The sequence below is a fragment of the Mycteria americana genome, chromosome 2 (assembly GCF_035582795.1).
Source record: "Mycteria americana isolate JAX WOST 10 ecotype Jacksonville Zoo and Gardens chromosome 2, USCA_MyAme_1.0, whole genome shotgun sequence".
Taxonomy (NCBI): Eukaryota; Metazoa; Chordata; class Aves; order Ciconiiformes; family Ciconiidae; genus Mycteria; species Mycteria americana.
Window position 1 is genome coordinate 104,136,296 of NC_134366.1, and position 14,998 is coordinate 104,151,293.

The 14,998-nt window shown below is 39.4% G+C and overlaps 2 protein-coding genes across 3 annotated transcripts in view; one reads left to right on the top strand and one right to left on the bottom strand.

Annotated features, from left to right (window-relative positions):
- Positions 1–5,232, top strand: part of LOC142405940 (poly(rC)-binding protein 3-like) — a 558,846-nt gene extending 553,614 nt beyond the window's left edge. For both annotated transcript variants that reach the window (XM_075494153.1, XM_075494154.1), the window contains one exon: positions 4,309–5,232. In XM_075494153.1, coding sequence (XP_075350268.1) covers positions 4,309–4,369 — 61 coding nt within the window. In that variant the 3' untranslated portion in view covers positions 4,370–5,232. The remainder of the gene's footprint in view (positions 1–4,308) is intronic.
- On the bottom strand, positions 1,206–13,600 carry ZNF830 (zinc finger protein 830). The gene is made up of 10 exons (XM_075494152.1): positions 13,434–13,600; positions 13,194–13,293; positions 11,974–12,094; positions 10,805–10,838; positions 9,212–9,426; positions 8,780–8,870; positions 8,046–8,109; positions 5,226–5,306; positions 3,801–3,877; positions 1,206–1,884 (listed from the first exon to the last, which is right to left on the bottom strand). The coding sequence occupies exons 1-10, from the start codon at positions 13,553–13,555 to the stop codon at positions 1,701–1,703; spliced, it is 1,089 nt and encodes a 362-aa protein (XP_075350267.1). The 5' UTR covers positions 13,556–13,600; the 3' UTR covers positions 1,206–1,700.
- Between the last annotated feature and the right edge of the window lie 1,398 nt (positions 13,601–14,998).

Consider the following 14,998-nt stretch of genomic DNA (forward strand, 5'->3'; position numbering starts at 1 on the left):
TCACACTATAGAAGGAAATTTTATTTCAGCTTTGGCCCAACTAAGTTTTCTCCAACTTGCCAAAACATTATTTGTTTCAATACTCTCTGAATGTTTCTGTATTCTGTATTTCAATACTGTCTGAATGTTGCTGTCTCAACAACAGTACTAATTCATGTAAGACTGTGGTGGTGTGCCAAACATTTTAGCAGTAACAGCTACTTACACTTACGGTCATTAAATCAACCAAAAAACAACGGCTGTAAGCCAGCATATGTGAGCAGGAACAAATGGATGCACCAAACTGCTAAGGACTATTGCTTGAATTTTGACAGCTTTATAAATATAAAGAGCTGAACCTAAGGATCATGGAAACCAGGAGCGGTAAAAAAGCATCTCAATACGGAAAGGGCTCCCACCATATCAAGTCTTTCTTCCAAAACAGGCAAATCAAACATCTAGCTTTAGTTTTTCTCTTTATTGCTTAAATAGTATTAGTAATAGCGTTAGTAATAGTAACAGTATCTAGAACGCCCTCATAAGAACAAAGCTTGTTTTCTCCCTTTAAAACCTCACTAACTTGTTTTAAAACTAGAATCTTTAAAAAACAGGAAAATGTTAAGCTGTTCTTTTCATAACTTCACTTTTTGATAAAAATTAAACCACACATTTCTATTTTTTCAAGTCCTCAGCAAATTTGAAATGTTTTAAGATTTGCAAAAGTTAAAAAAAAATGCTTAATTTAAAAAAACCAACCCAAAAAAACCACAAAAAACCCCCACACTTACCAAAGCTCAAGGTACTTCTGGTTTCCATGTCCCAGTCTTGTCAAGTTTGTTGGTTCTTGATTTTACTTCATCTGTGTTTATCAGAACAGAAATCAATTTTAGATGCTCTCTGTGCCTAAGATAGTATCTTATGAAAACTTCCAGTATTTGCAGCTAGATAAATGATTTTACCTCATCAGTTTTCAGTGCAGTACCTTCCTCGCTGGCATTTTGTCACCCTTTCATTTAGTTATGCAAATATGTAACCATTGTGTTTTCACCCCTCTGGTTCAAGACATGTGAGGTATGCTACACTATGGTTGCACTAAGCAAAACAAGATACTACAAAGAAAAATATTCAGCACTGCCTATGGCACATCACAGAGCACACACTGTGGACAAGCTGTAGCTCAACATTTCTGAGCTTGGCCCTTACAGACACAGAGAAACTGTAACAGATCCTGAAAAAAATGTACATATTTTATTGGGAGCTGGGGCAATGGACAGAAGAGCACTTTTAAATTTTAAGACAACATAAATGCATAATATTTTCCTTTCCCTAACCCCCCCATCTGGGAAAACTCCATACACCAGCACTTTTGCTAGTCCTCTACTTCCATACACAATAATCCAAGTCTCAGAATTACCAGATATATCTAATGCTTCCAAAACCTTAGAGATTCTTCAGTTACTTATTAACCCCACTAAAATACCTCTGGTAGGAAACCAATAATTTTAATAGGAAAGGTACATTCAATATTGTAAAACATTTGCAATATACAGTTTTTACAGCAAGTAATACACCATTGTAGATCTACAAAGATTTTTTTTAATACACTTGGCTCTTTACCATCTCACAATCCTCTTTAAATAAATATTTAACAAAAGCGTCTCACTTCTAACAATGGAAGTAACATCACAGATGAAGAGAATATCAACCATGTTGCAGAAATGCTACAACAAAGCCCCTTTCACCCGCCAGTCTTGAGATAGCAAATCCTGCAATTCTTCTTCATCTTCACTACCAATAGCTTCATCCTCTTTCTCTTGAGTTGCTCTTAATCTCATGGCTTCCTTTAACTTCTCCTTCATCAGATCCTGGCGGTTACGCAAAAGCTCAACACGGCGATAACATTCACTGTTGAAAAGTAAACCACCTATTAATGCTTGTGACCTTTCCACACTAATTGGATTTTCTACAGTGCTGGATTTTGCTTCTCCAACTTTGGATAAAAAAAGTTCCACAGCTTCCCATCAATTAAAAAATAAGCTTTCAATATGCTAGTGCACCTTCTCTGTATTAATCAAGTGGAAACAGACCAGAGGAGAGGTGTGGTCAATTCTCTAAGCAATGAGATCTAATCCAAATTTTTAACAACTGCAATACCACCACCACAAATCATTAAAAAAAAAAAAAAAAAAGCACAGAACCAATACCCACTTCCACACAGGAAGAGATGCCATTCTTTGCTCCACTTATGTTTTTCATATATGGTAGGAAGGTGAGATACCAATTGGCTATCAATTTTGATAAATTAGTGGTGGCATCTCTGAAAATAAAAAAGCAGCAGAAGTGTTCAGATCCTTTATCTGCTTACTGTGTGTTATAACAGAACATTTTAAGTAAACACAATCCATGAGTTTCAGCTGTCCATTTACTTAAAATTTCTGTCCTTGAAATACATTTTATAACAATTATTCTAGCCATTTTAACAGGGTGTTTTGTTGCAAATGCCAAGTAGCATCAGCCTGATTTAAATACATCTTTGCTTCTTTCATTCCCATTTGCTAGGAAGAGTCAATAAGGACAGGTTATTATCTGGATCCCGTTTCCCCTTGCATATCTGCAATACCATTACTTACAGGCAGTCACAGCTGAAGATTTGAAGGCTAAGAAAAACATGAATGTCACTGGAATTAATTTGATTTTTAACTTAATTCAAAATAGCCTGCATTTAAATGCACTCAGAAGACAAAGCTACAAAAAGTCTTTGAAAATCTCTTTGGAAATTTTATTTTGGGAAAAATAATTATGGTAACAAACTTGAAAATCTCTACAAATTTCTGAATTTGGTTCTACGTACTATAGCATCCTAAGCTACTGGTAAAAATGAATGTTCAAAGGCAGCCAAGTTTAGCTTAAGCCCTCTCCAAAATTACATGAACATTGTTAAAAGACATCCCTGTACTACCAAAGCTCAATTTGAACACAGCGCTATTGTTATTATGTGCTGATTATCTGTAGCACGTACATCTGGCCAGATGGCTTAAGTGTTGCTTTAATTTTTAGTGTCTTCTTTTTGTTGCAAGGTTCATTAAAATCAGAATTCCCCTTTTTCTTTTCAATCGCTAGCATTGCCATAATCACTGTTAATCAATGTGTTAAGCTACATGATAATGGTAACAATCTGTTCCACTAAGCTGTATTTCAGGTTACTTAGAGTTTAAACTAATGTTTATCCAACCGCTACACCTACCATTTCAACAAAACAAAACAAAAAACCCACTTCATGTAATGAAGTGCATCGTTCAACAAAACCTTTAAGTAAACTTTTATTAGAAACAAGGAGAGTTAGTCACAGAACAGGGCATTTTCAGTACAGCAAATGGATGGTCAAAACACAAATCTCGTTATCGAAATTTTAATTGCAGTGCAGAATATCCAACCTTGTTTTTTAAATATGTTCACATAAATTCTACATCAATCAGAATTCACAGAACAATATAAATTGAGACATTTGACAGGGGGAAGGGGGACAGTTTGTTCAAAGAATTTGCCTTCTATTGCTTTATTTTGCCCATGCCTGCTTGCTGTATTTTCAGTGATTCTAGTGCATTCTCTCTTTGCAAATAATTACATAACTTTGCACCAAAATTCATGTTCTTATTAGGTACCATTCTGCAATTTGAGGGAGTCTGTCTTCCTCCTTCAATGATTAATGAAAGGTAGTATCACAGAAGATTAAAATTAAAAATGTTTTTATTACTCTAGTCAAATAGCGATCCATTACTGCTGGGAGAACAGAAAGTTTGAGGAAAAATTGATCTACTTACATCTGCTCATCAATTTCTCCAATCTGACGATCTAGTCGTCCCTCCTCATCCTCTTCTGCCACTATTGCTTCTGAAATCTAAACCAGAAAAGCGCTAAGAAAATTCACCTTCATCCTGAATTCCACTGTTGTTCCTTTTTGATGTCTGTGTCTTCCCTTCCTCCCCTCTACCTCAAGTCAATGTCAATCTCCTATACATATACTCCCACCTTCACAAAAGACTCTGGAGGCAAATACAGAAAAAAACCTGATCTGGTTTAATTTGAAATGGAAATGCTTTTTCTTAAAACTAGAAGTTAAAAGTAGTTTGGCTGCTGTGGGGTTAATCTTTCAATTTTTTCAATACACTACTATTTGAAACTGAGCATAAACTATGCGCATCCAAAGTCTCAGGCTGAAATAGGAGCTATATCCCAATGCTTGGGACTTAATTACACAAGCTTATTGAAAGTATTGGTTAAATATTCCCACTAGATCCCGAAGTGTTTCTAACCTGTTATTTTTTTCAGCATATACTTTCTCAAATCTGAATGTCTGGGAGATGCTATGCAATCAATGGTCCACGCATAACTGAGAAGATTCCTTCTAAGCTGAAGAATTATCTGAATGGCTAATGCTAGCAAAATGTATCCGCCACTGCTTTTGTATGAACATTCGCTCTGTTTATAGTGCTGACCACTTTAAAATGAGCAATGATAAATTTTTTTGCACCACTTTTCTTAGCAGTTGACATATGAGCAATTATTTACAATTAAAATTAAAAAACTAGCAAATAGTCTAGGAGAAGACTGAGAACACCAGGTATCTTTAGTGACAGTTTTATATTGTACAGAAGGGCAGATAAAAACCTGTTCCGGGAAGACTTTCCATGCAATGCTAAACAGTAGAAAATGGAAGTACAGAAAAATTGTGGCCAACTTATGTCTCTCACACACAAAGTCTTTTGTCACTTTCCCAAATTTTTGGGGTTCCTTTCCAGTACATTTAAATTAACCATAAAACCCAGGTTACCTACTATATAGATCCTTTTGAAAAAGACAGACAAACAGGTGGTGCTTTGCTCTGTTTTTTTCAAGGTTAAAACATAAATATATCTCATCTAAAGAACAGCCCACAATAAGTCCTGTTTGGATACAGAACGCAGATCTGAGGTATATGCTATCTTATTTAAATACAATTTAACAAATGTAACTAGATATATATTGACGACTGAATCCTGATCTGAAGTTTTTTCAACTTAATTTCCCTTAAGTGGAAAACAGAAGGAACCCTTTGCTCATTTACAAAGTGCATTTAACCACACACTGCATTGCAACAAACAACTGACAAATGCAGATGTCAGTCATTCTGCAGAGCTGCATGAAACTGTTGTTTTCCTTATTGTGTATAGTATTTAGAATCAATAAAAATAGATTCCATTACTTACTGTGTTGACCTGTCGCATTGCCTTTTGAAATTCATCCCATTCTTTGTCCATCTGATCCTTTGGAGCATCCACTTTTCGCACCTAAGGGACATGAAAAAACAGGCTTATTAACAATTTCTATCTAGTGACTCTGTAAAATACCTGGAGAAACAGGACAAATTCTGCTGTGTTCTCAGAAAAGTCTGGTCAACATACTTCAGTTTAAGTAACCTATATGAACAAGACAGTGCACCTGCAAAAGGTTTTGGAGGAAAAAATCTGACTCTACTCCTGGATTATAACAACATCCTTGACTGTAGCATTAAAGAATAATTGACTAAGAATGGATGGTGTGGAATGCTTGGATTAAAAAAAGTGGCTAAGTTTGTTAATTTGATGGTCTGTAATTTCGCTATGTCAGTTGATAACTTTTAAATTCTTCTGTAAGCTGCCTGTTCAATCGTATATAGTAGCTATCTCACAAGCCAAAAAGCAGTGAATTATTTGCCTTTGGCATAACATAAAATACCAAATGTTTCAGTCAGTAGTCTGACTAGTGTTAGATAGTCTGACTATTTTTCAAATCTAGTCTAATTCTGTTGGCTAACAGAAGAAATAGTACAGCTACATACCAATTTTAACAGCATGCAAAGCTTTTTCTTCTGTGGTTGACAGCATTAATTACTAAGACAAGAAGACTGAAAAAGTAGTAGCTGTAAGAATGCATTTAAGATCTACAACTAAGGTAATCAAAACCAGACTGTGCTTTTAATACAAGCAAATAAACAAGGTAATCTACCTGTGTAACCAGAACTTCCACAATTCAAGACTGGAAGATGTGGCATATAATATATGTTAGATGACAGATTATGCCTGGCTCTGGGTGGAAATTACAGAGCTAGGAGAACTAAGCAGTTTGAACAGAACAATTCATGACACCACCTTTTTGCATTAGTTTTATTTTTCCTTTATTCATTCCTCTTTTTTGGTAACACATCAGTCATCATCATGGTAAAGACAACAGTTTGGTACATTTTGTTCCTGAATGATTATACAAAATCCAGTAGTATGAATTAAGTTTATAGAATAAATTAGAAGCTTCCAAGCAAACTACGTACTGGGAAGTAATAGTCATCATTTCATTTTTCTGTTCTGTGATTATTTCTATCATATGTATATGTACTGTGTTATTACGCATTGTGGTTGTCTTTTGTAATTCATAATTATTTGTATTTCTTACAATAAATTTAAACACTAAAGATATTATTTTTCCTTGAAATATTTATCTAATCCAGAATTTATATGCTTTATAAATTCCTGATGTAAAGAACCAACATTTTTCAAGCCCACAATCTCCCTTCCAAAAACCTCACTGTTAATTCTGAAAATAATTATTTTGTGTATGATTCCAACACAGAATCACTGCAGCCATCACAATATAAGCAATGCCACAAACATTTTCCTTCCCCTGCATATTAGCTAAAGTTAGAAGGGGCTGATTAAAAAGAAGAGCACTTGCAAGCAATTCAAGGAAGAGCTTATTGGAACATGTATCCACTTGTAAATTTTATCAGCTGAGGTGATGACCAGAACAAAGATCACTAACCAGTGTCCTCACAGATACAAGCAGATTCTCCTTTGCCTGCTAGGCACTCCTGCTTTCTACAAGCTTCCCAACTCATGGTGAAACCAAGTATTTGAAAAGTGTAACATACTAATTAGTCATATTAATAAAAAAAAAAAAGGTGCCTCTTTTTCAGCTACATAATTCAATATTCAGAATGTCATTATTCAAAACTATTCACATATGCCAATACGTGGGCATGAGTGGTGCCGAAAGAATCTTGCCAGAGCAAATAAGAGACCTAAGCTTGTAATTGTGACAGTGGAACTAACTGAACATAAAGAAGCCTTATTTGGAAAGTCTCCAAATCCGAAGTCATGGCTTGACCTCACAATCCAATTTAAATACACCAGCAGCCTTCCACAGTATGAAAAATAGGGAAATAAACAACTTTGAGCCTACAACACTATCATTTCAATAAAGAAAGCAGGAAAGTCATCAAATCTGTGGTAAATTTTACCAAAAACAAACAAACAAGCAAAATCTTTGTATTTCATGTATCAGTGTTTATTTTGGTCATCATTTGGTACTGCACAAGTTGAAGGAAGTATGAATGATTTTGATCAAAATTCCAAGATTTTTAGCTGTGATTTTTTTGAGAAACACATTGAATGTGCACCTTTCTTTTCTCTTCCAAGCATCAAAAAACCCATAGCAGTAAAAGACAAGAGGGCTGAAAACCACGATCACTGTTGTAGTATGCCAGTACTAGAGATCACAGCGTATGCCATAATCTACCTATTTTCATTCTAATAGGATGCATAGTATCAATTGCATAGTAACTCTTAACACTTTTCAACAGGATCTCTCAAAGGACGTTAGAGAACTATTTTTTTATATCCTCAATTCAGAGGCAGAATTGGATGTACAAATTCAGTGAAATGCTTTTCCCGGGGTGACTCAAAGAAATAAAAGTAACAGGTAGATTGTCCAAATCTCAGTCCAGCGTTTTAGCCAACAAATAACTCTTCTTTAGTTTTCTTTAAGAGCCACAAAGGAACCACAATCAAAAACACACTCTGAGAGATGATTTAACCAGCTCTTCCTGCCCCCCTCTGCCCCTTTTCATGTCTTCTAATTAATATGAACCAAAATAGTTCAGTCATTTTCTTAGATTCTGGTATGACTAATTACCTGGAAAAGCATCTTCACAACTCAGAAAATCATTGCAACTGGGAGAAATAAATCCAGCAGCATAAAATAAGCAGATCACTTACTTTCGCATCCACTTCAGGATCGTCAAAGAAACCTTCTGGCAAAGCTTCAGCAGTATTTTCTTTCCTGAAATGTTTGATTACTATTATCCCAAGTTAACACTTTACAACCTGCTTTATTGTAGAGTTAAAAATAGTCAAGAATAAAATCCATAACCTTTTATAAAAGGACCTAGAAATGAAGCAAGTTCTTTTACGCCCTGAGTTTTGCCTACAACCATCAAAACTTGTTTCTGCAGTTTGGTCTTATCTAACTTACAAGCAACTGCACAGACAGGTTTAAACTTCACTGTCAAAACAAGACCTTAGGCTTCTTAAACTATTCTTTCCAGTGTGCTGAGCACCCAAACACATTAACAGCACAGTCTCTACTTTTGAAAGCCTAAACCACTGTCTAAAAAAGTGCTCAAGTGAACTGAACCATTACTACAGAACAAGGAAATGGTTTTCTTTAAACAGTTAAAAGCAGTGGTTGACACTAAGCTTCAAAAGTATCCTGTGTTAAAAACTGCAAATAGAGGTGTCTAACAGACACTGTATGGCATTGCTCCATCTCTTATCCTGCCCTTAGAGTGTGAAATACCTGTCTGAAATAACACTAGATGCTGACGCATATACAAACTATTCCAAATACAAATTAACAACACGACAGATTTCTAAGTGATTACAGTCTCTATTTCCTGGAAGGATGTTTATTTACGATTCCCAAATTTACCAATATTTGATTGACTGCTCACCTTTCCACTATCTTCTCTTGTATCTCTGCTTTCTGTATGGATCCTGAATGGGAAACTATAGGAGCAGCTGTAGTTTTGCTGTCAAAGAAGTCTGTAAGAAAGGACAGAAGCCTATGAACAAAAAGAACTGTTCAAGCTTCTTTATAAAGTTCTGACTAGACAGGAATTTCAATTAATACCTTACTGAATCAAGGGAATAACAGCCAGATATTATTTCACTTGACAGCCTCAATTAGAACATAAAATCAATAAGCATGCTGAGAAAACACCACACAATAACAAACTAGCAAAGAATCTCCTTTCTCTACTTCCAATACAACACACCCTAACCAGCTAATAGCAATAATTACAAAAATAAATGAAAACCCTTCCATCATCAGTTAAAACACAGCTTCTCCTTACTGAATCCCTTACTATTTCAGTCATCATTACCTGCAGGCAGAGAATTAGCTATTACTTCTTGAGTTGGAGGTGGAATTTCAGTTTTATCCACAACACAAGATTTGTTTGACTGATCTTGTTCCTCCTCTTCATCATCATCATCATCGTCATCGTAATTTCCTGACAATAAACTGGGACCTGAACCCTTTGAAAGCTGTTCGTTTGCACTGTCTTGTTCTGTTTCATCAAAAAAGTCTGCTGGTAGCCTAGTAAAGAACACACAACATAACTATTTCAAACTTCACAAAAATCCGTTACAGTCTAGCATCCAAAGCCTATTCAATCTGTGAGCAATACGGTCTTTTAGATATTGTGCAATACCCTAAACTGGGCAGCTACTGATGTAACCATTGTCTGAGGGCAGCACATACTTGTTGCTTTGTTTTGAAGTTCCCCAGGAATGCTCAGGTTAATTCTGAAAACACATTTCTGTTCCACTTTTGTGTTTGAATATTCAATATCAGAAACATTAATAAAAATATCCTATAAACAAAACGCATTTGGAGGAATGGCAGCTTAGGTAATTCTATTTCCACATTCAAAGTTATTTGCATCTGTATACCTGCTGTGAACACATGAAATACAAAATTCATAGTTCAGAGGTCATATTAATGTCACTTAAATCTTGATAACCTTCATGTATAAACACTACTTATTTTGGGTACCTACTGCGGCTCAGAACTGCAGCTTAGAAAGGCCACATTGGCTCAGCAATGAGAAAACCCAGATTTGCTTAGAATAGCTGCAGGCCTCCAAGCCAAACATTTTTCCAGGTTATATTTTAAAATAATCACACCGATCAGTTTAATAATGAACAAATCTCTCGACTGTTAATTTTGCACACATGCTCAAAATTTCCATAAGGTAAGTGTCTTCTAGTGTCAAGATAACAGCACGTAATATCTATGCAAGATAATAATTTATGCTGCAAAGAAGCGTACAGGAGACCTGCAGGTGTCGCGTGACATCTACTAACCCCACAAAGATGTCCAAATACCATCAGAAATCTTTAGTGGCAGTAAGATGCTTAACCCAATCCCTTGAAGTCAAATACACTCCTATATTTGTGAGAGTTCAACTGCAAGATACTCATTTATATGCACTTACATGCATTTATATGCAAGTGACAAAAACATCTTAATAAAGATGACATTTGTTAGTAGTTTTTGTGCATAAATATCATTTAAATGTACATTTAAAATTTGTCTGAATCGCAGACTACTATCTCTTCTGCAGTATGCTAGCATTGAAGATTAGAGTGCATGCCACAGTCTAGTTATTTTCATTCTATCAAACTGTGTAATACCACCACATATTAATCCTTAAAAGTCTGATAGTGACAGTAAAATAATTCCTGTTTTGTCACAGACTCTAGAGTTAATACCATGATTTTCTCATCTGCACTGAGGAAGATGCTGCCATGTTCAGGAATATACACCCACGTTAGAAAATGAGCAGAAGCAGGGATCTGCTGACTCTCTGAATCTTTACCCTTGGCTAGGAAGGAGAGACGAGGAAAAACAGAGTGAGAATGCAATAGTTGGTACAGTTAAAAAACCCCCACATGTAATAAGATCTACTTACCCAGATGTAGATGTATGTGGCTTTTCGTCTGTACCTGCATAACAGCCAAGAGTCACTTATTACAACCCATACTTTCAAAAGAAATATCCCTCAAATTAAGTCTTACTACAGCAGTAAGTTCACAAGTGCACACTTTCATATATTTCATTTATTTACATGTTCAGTAGCGCCAAGGGAGAAAAATTATCTTTCTTGTAGCATGAACTTTCATGCATGCGTTGTGGTAATCCAGTGGCTTGATCCCATTGGAAAGGAATAACACCACTTCTGAGCAAGTGCTTCTACTGTTTAACTTATACTGTTTCTAGTTCTGTTTTGACCCCAGCCCCCAAGCCCACAGCCCCATGACCTAACTGAACTCAATAACCGGTAAGAAAACTAGGTAAACTACCAAAAGTGCAGTTTTCTCCTGATCAGTGAGCTCACAGAGAAAGACCAGGACAGACTTTTTCCCTTTTCAGCAGCAACAGGCTGACATTAACTCAACAGTCTTGTGTATTCACACTCACTTCCATGGGAAAAAAAAACCAAACCAAAACCAGTCAAGATGTAAAACGGCTAGATTCTGGCAAGTGCTTGATAAGTATTTTTCTCTCCTGTCGTGGTTTAGCCCCAGTGGGCAACTAAGCCCCACACAGCCGCTCACTCACTCCCCCCCGGTGGGATGGGGGAGAGAATCAGAAGGGTAAAAGGGAGAAAACTCGTGCGCTGAGATAAAGACAGTTTAATAGGGAAAGCAAAAGCCACGCACGCAGGCAAAGCAAAGCAAGGAATTCATTCACTACTTCCCATGGGCAGGCAGGTGTTCAGCCATCTCCAGGAAAGCAGGGCTCCATCACGCGTAACTGTTACTTGGGAAGACAAACGCCATCACTCCGAATGTCCCCCCCGGTCCTTCTTCTTCCCCAGCTTTATATGCTGGGCATATCGTCATATGGTATGGAATAGCCCTTTGGTCAGTTTGGATCAACTGTCCTGGCTGTGCCCCCTCCCAGCTTCTTGTGCACCTGGCAGAGCGTGGGAAGCTGAAAAGTCCTTGACTAGTGCAGCAACAACTACAACATCTCTGTATTATCAACACTGTTTTCAGCACAAATCCAAAACATAGCCCCCTACCAGCCACTATAAAGAAAATTAACTCTATCTCAGCTGAAACCAGGACACCTTACCTTTTACTCTCTTTAACTCTGTATTTTCTGTGTCAACAGTTTTTCTCTTGACAGGATGAGACGATGTGCTAGCAGCTGAACCAGTTGCTGTCTGCTTTGTGCCTTTTAGTTCTGCAACTCTCTGTAAAGAAGTACAAAATTCAGGAGGCTTTCCTAGCAGGAACTTCTGGATTGCAGCTTAAAATACAGCTCTTTTAGAATACTTTATTAAAATGGGCTAGTATCTTTCTTGACAAGATCACTGAAATAGTCATCACGGATACAGAAACCAAGACCAATGTTTCTGTCAGCCTCTTGAATGATATGACATGGGAGCAGAGGAATTGATGCTTGCACAAGGGAGGCTATATAAGTTGAGAAAGGAAAGACTAAGATCAGTGACATTTACAGCAGTAAAGCACTGGAGGAAAGAGCAGGAAGGCTGGACTCATCTGGAATGTTAAGTGTTTTAAAATTAAAACACAGCAGTAGTATTAAAGACATGTCACTGTGCCTTGCCACAGCGATCTACCCAGAATGCAGGCAATGGACTAGGAACCCCCCAGTTCTTTTGGTCTTTTCCTCAGTACTTGCAAAATGAAATGCAATCTCTCAGTTTCTGCCAAGCAGCAGCAGAATTTAAAAGGATAACAAAACCAGACTTGAGGTTGCATTCAAGTTACGAGCTCCCTGAAACTGTTTACAGATGCTTTACCTTTATTGCTAAGTTATAAAAAAACTCACGTTTTCTTAACGACGTGTAAGCTGTCACTTGATAACACACAGGTAACAAAGTAAACCCAAGGAGGGTTTCCAACTATGGAAAGCTGCTGACAAGCGACAGCTAAAAGTTGTCGCTAATGTGGGAGCAGGTTCATCTTAAGAGTAAGTCCCTTGAAAGACACGGGACCTTTCTCTCAAGTGCTGGCCTTTCAACGGGTACCTAGCTTTTAAGAAAACAAAACGAGACAAAACAATCAGGCTTGTTTTTACACTGCTCTCTCCCGGCAGATACTCAACTGTCTCTTAGCGGACACCTCGAAAAGCAGCAAACCTCTAGCCTCACTTAAGGCGGTGTAACCTCCCCTCTCCTTCCCCCTTCTCGCGTGGTGCCCAGTTACTTCTGAACAACAAAAACCCAGCCAGCGCCGAACCGAAACGCGCACCCCCCGGCCAGCGCGCAGCCGGGACCACCACAGCACCGGCACCGCCGCCAGGGCGGGAAGCCGACGGCCGCTCACCTCACGGTGCTGCTTGCCCAGGGCGTGGGTCTGCCACAGCAGCTCGCTCTTCACGGGCGCGTTGCACAGCGTGCAGCTCAGGTGTCCCAGGCTGTTGTACGTGGCGGGAGCCGTTAAGGGAAGCAGGGCGCTGCGGCGCGGACCCCCACCCCTCACCGCCCCGCAACGGCCACCCCCCTGCCCCCCACCGCACCGGGCCAGCCCCCGAGCGAGGGCTAGGGAGCCCGGTGCCGAGGATATTTGGCGAAGGGCGAGTCGATCCGCTTCTTTCCCGCGTTCTGCCGCTGCTTCTCCCGCATGAGGCGACGCAGCTCCTCCTGCCGCACCTGCTTCCGCCCCGAGCCCACCCCGGCCGCCGCCATCTTCTCCCGGCGAGCAGAGCGGAGGGGAGGTGCCGGCGGCCAGAGCGAGGCTACGGCTCCGCCCCGCGGCGCGCCGCAGGCCGGGTGGGCGGGGATGCGAGCAAGCCCCGCCCTCAGCCTGGGCGGGAACGCGCCTGGGGGCGGGGTCAGAAGTCCGGGGCCCGCCCCCGGCCCGCAGCGGAGGGCAGGAGGAGCAGCAGCAGGAACAAAATCTTCTCAACAGTGGAGCAGAATCAAATTCTCCGGCTGTATCAGGTTTTTCAGTACTTTGGGGCACTTTTCAGCCTTCGGGGCACCACCAGAACTAGAGAGGCACCCTAATGCAGCTGTAGGCCACATCTCTCAATAAATTCCCTAGAACATGCCCCCAAACCCACCCAAAATAAGTAAAAAATAAAAAACCCCCAGTGCATCCCATACACCCAGATGCAGAAACCCTCAGTATGCAACACAACTGTGCAAAGTGGTTTTAAAAAAACCAGCTTTTCTTTATGTCTCAGCTTTTTGCCAACCACGGTAACGTTTCAGGCTTTGACTCCCTGCAGCCTTTCGGGAGGCCTGGCAGGGCCATTCCCAAACACTTCCTACTCGCCTGCGTGGAGCACGCCCCAACACAGAGAGCAGCCTGCGTTTCCTCCGCTCAGATACAGCCCACCTACAGCATTTAGTAAGCGCATCATGACCAAGGACAGCAGAGAACTTTGCATGTTTTATTTTTACCGTTTCATTTATGATAGTACAATAAAATAAGTTAACTAAAAAAAAAAATCTAGCCCCAAGTTCCACGGTGCCAAGTACTCCACTCCAACTCACAAGTGACCGTTAGAAGTCAAGAAAGTGTTACTCCAGGTTTCCAGCGACATTACCTTCAGGAGGTCTTGGTCACAGAGGGTGCCACTGCAAGCAGTGTATTTTACGCTGCTCCCAGAGAGCAAGCCATCCCGCAGCTCCAGACTCCGTGGCTCCCTGAACATCAGGTTTGGTTTGTCTCACATGACAGCTTATATGGAGCTGGGGGAGGAAGGGGCAGGAAAGTGTGCGATTCGATTTCCATTTTCATGAAAGACAAACTTTGTGGTAAGACATTTTGCCCAGATGGCAAATCCCAGGTGTGTAAACACAGCCAGGGCAATACAGCAACTGCGGGAAGACGATGGGGTCAGTGTAACTAAGGCAAAAAGGAGTCACTTCTCTTTTGACACGACCAGGGCAGATGGTGGGGGTGAGGAAATGATTCAGTAGCAAACTAGGTGTTAGTACACCTAGACTACAGAATCAGTGAGAATATATCTTAAGCTTGATTAAGATCTATGCTCACCTTTACAAATTATGAAGAATATTTAAAATCTCCTCTTCCTTCCCCTTCCTCCCACAACTGTAGTCTGCTGCACTTTTCAAAAACACAGAAGTTTGCTTCTACTGAAATTTAAGGCTATTATGAAA

Coding starts and splice junctions, on each gene's coding strand:
- ZNF830 (XM_075494152.1), bottom strand. CDS start 13,555: ATGGCGGCGGCCGGGGTGGGCTCGGGGCGGAAGCAGGTGCGGCAGGAG. Junction 10,839..11,973: donor AGAGTTAAAGAGAGTAAAAG/GTAAGGTGTCCT, acceptor GCTGTTATGCAG/GTACAGACGAAAAGCCACAT. Junction 8,110..8,779: donor CAAGAGAAGATAGTGGAAAG/GTGAGCAGTCAA, acceptor CAAACATTTCAG/GAAAGAAAATACTGCTGAAG.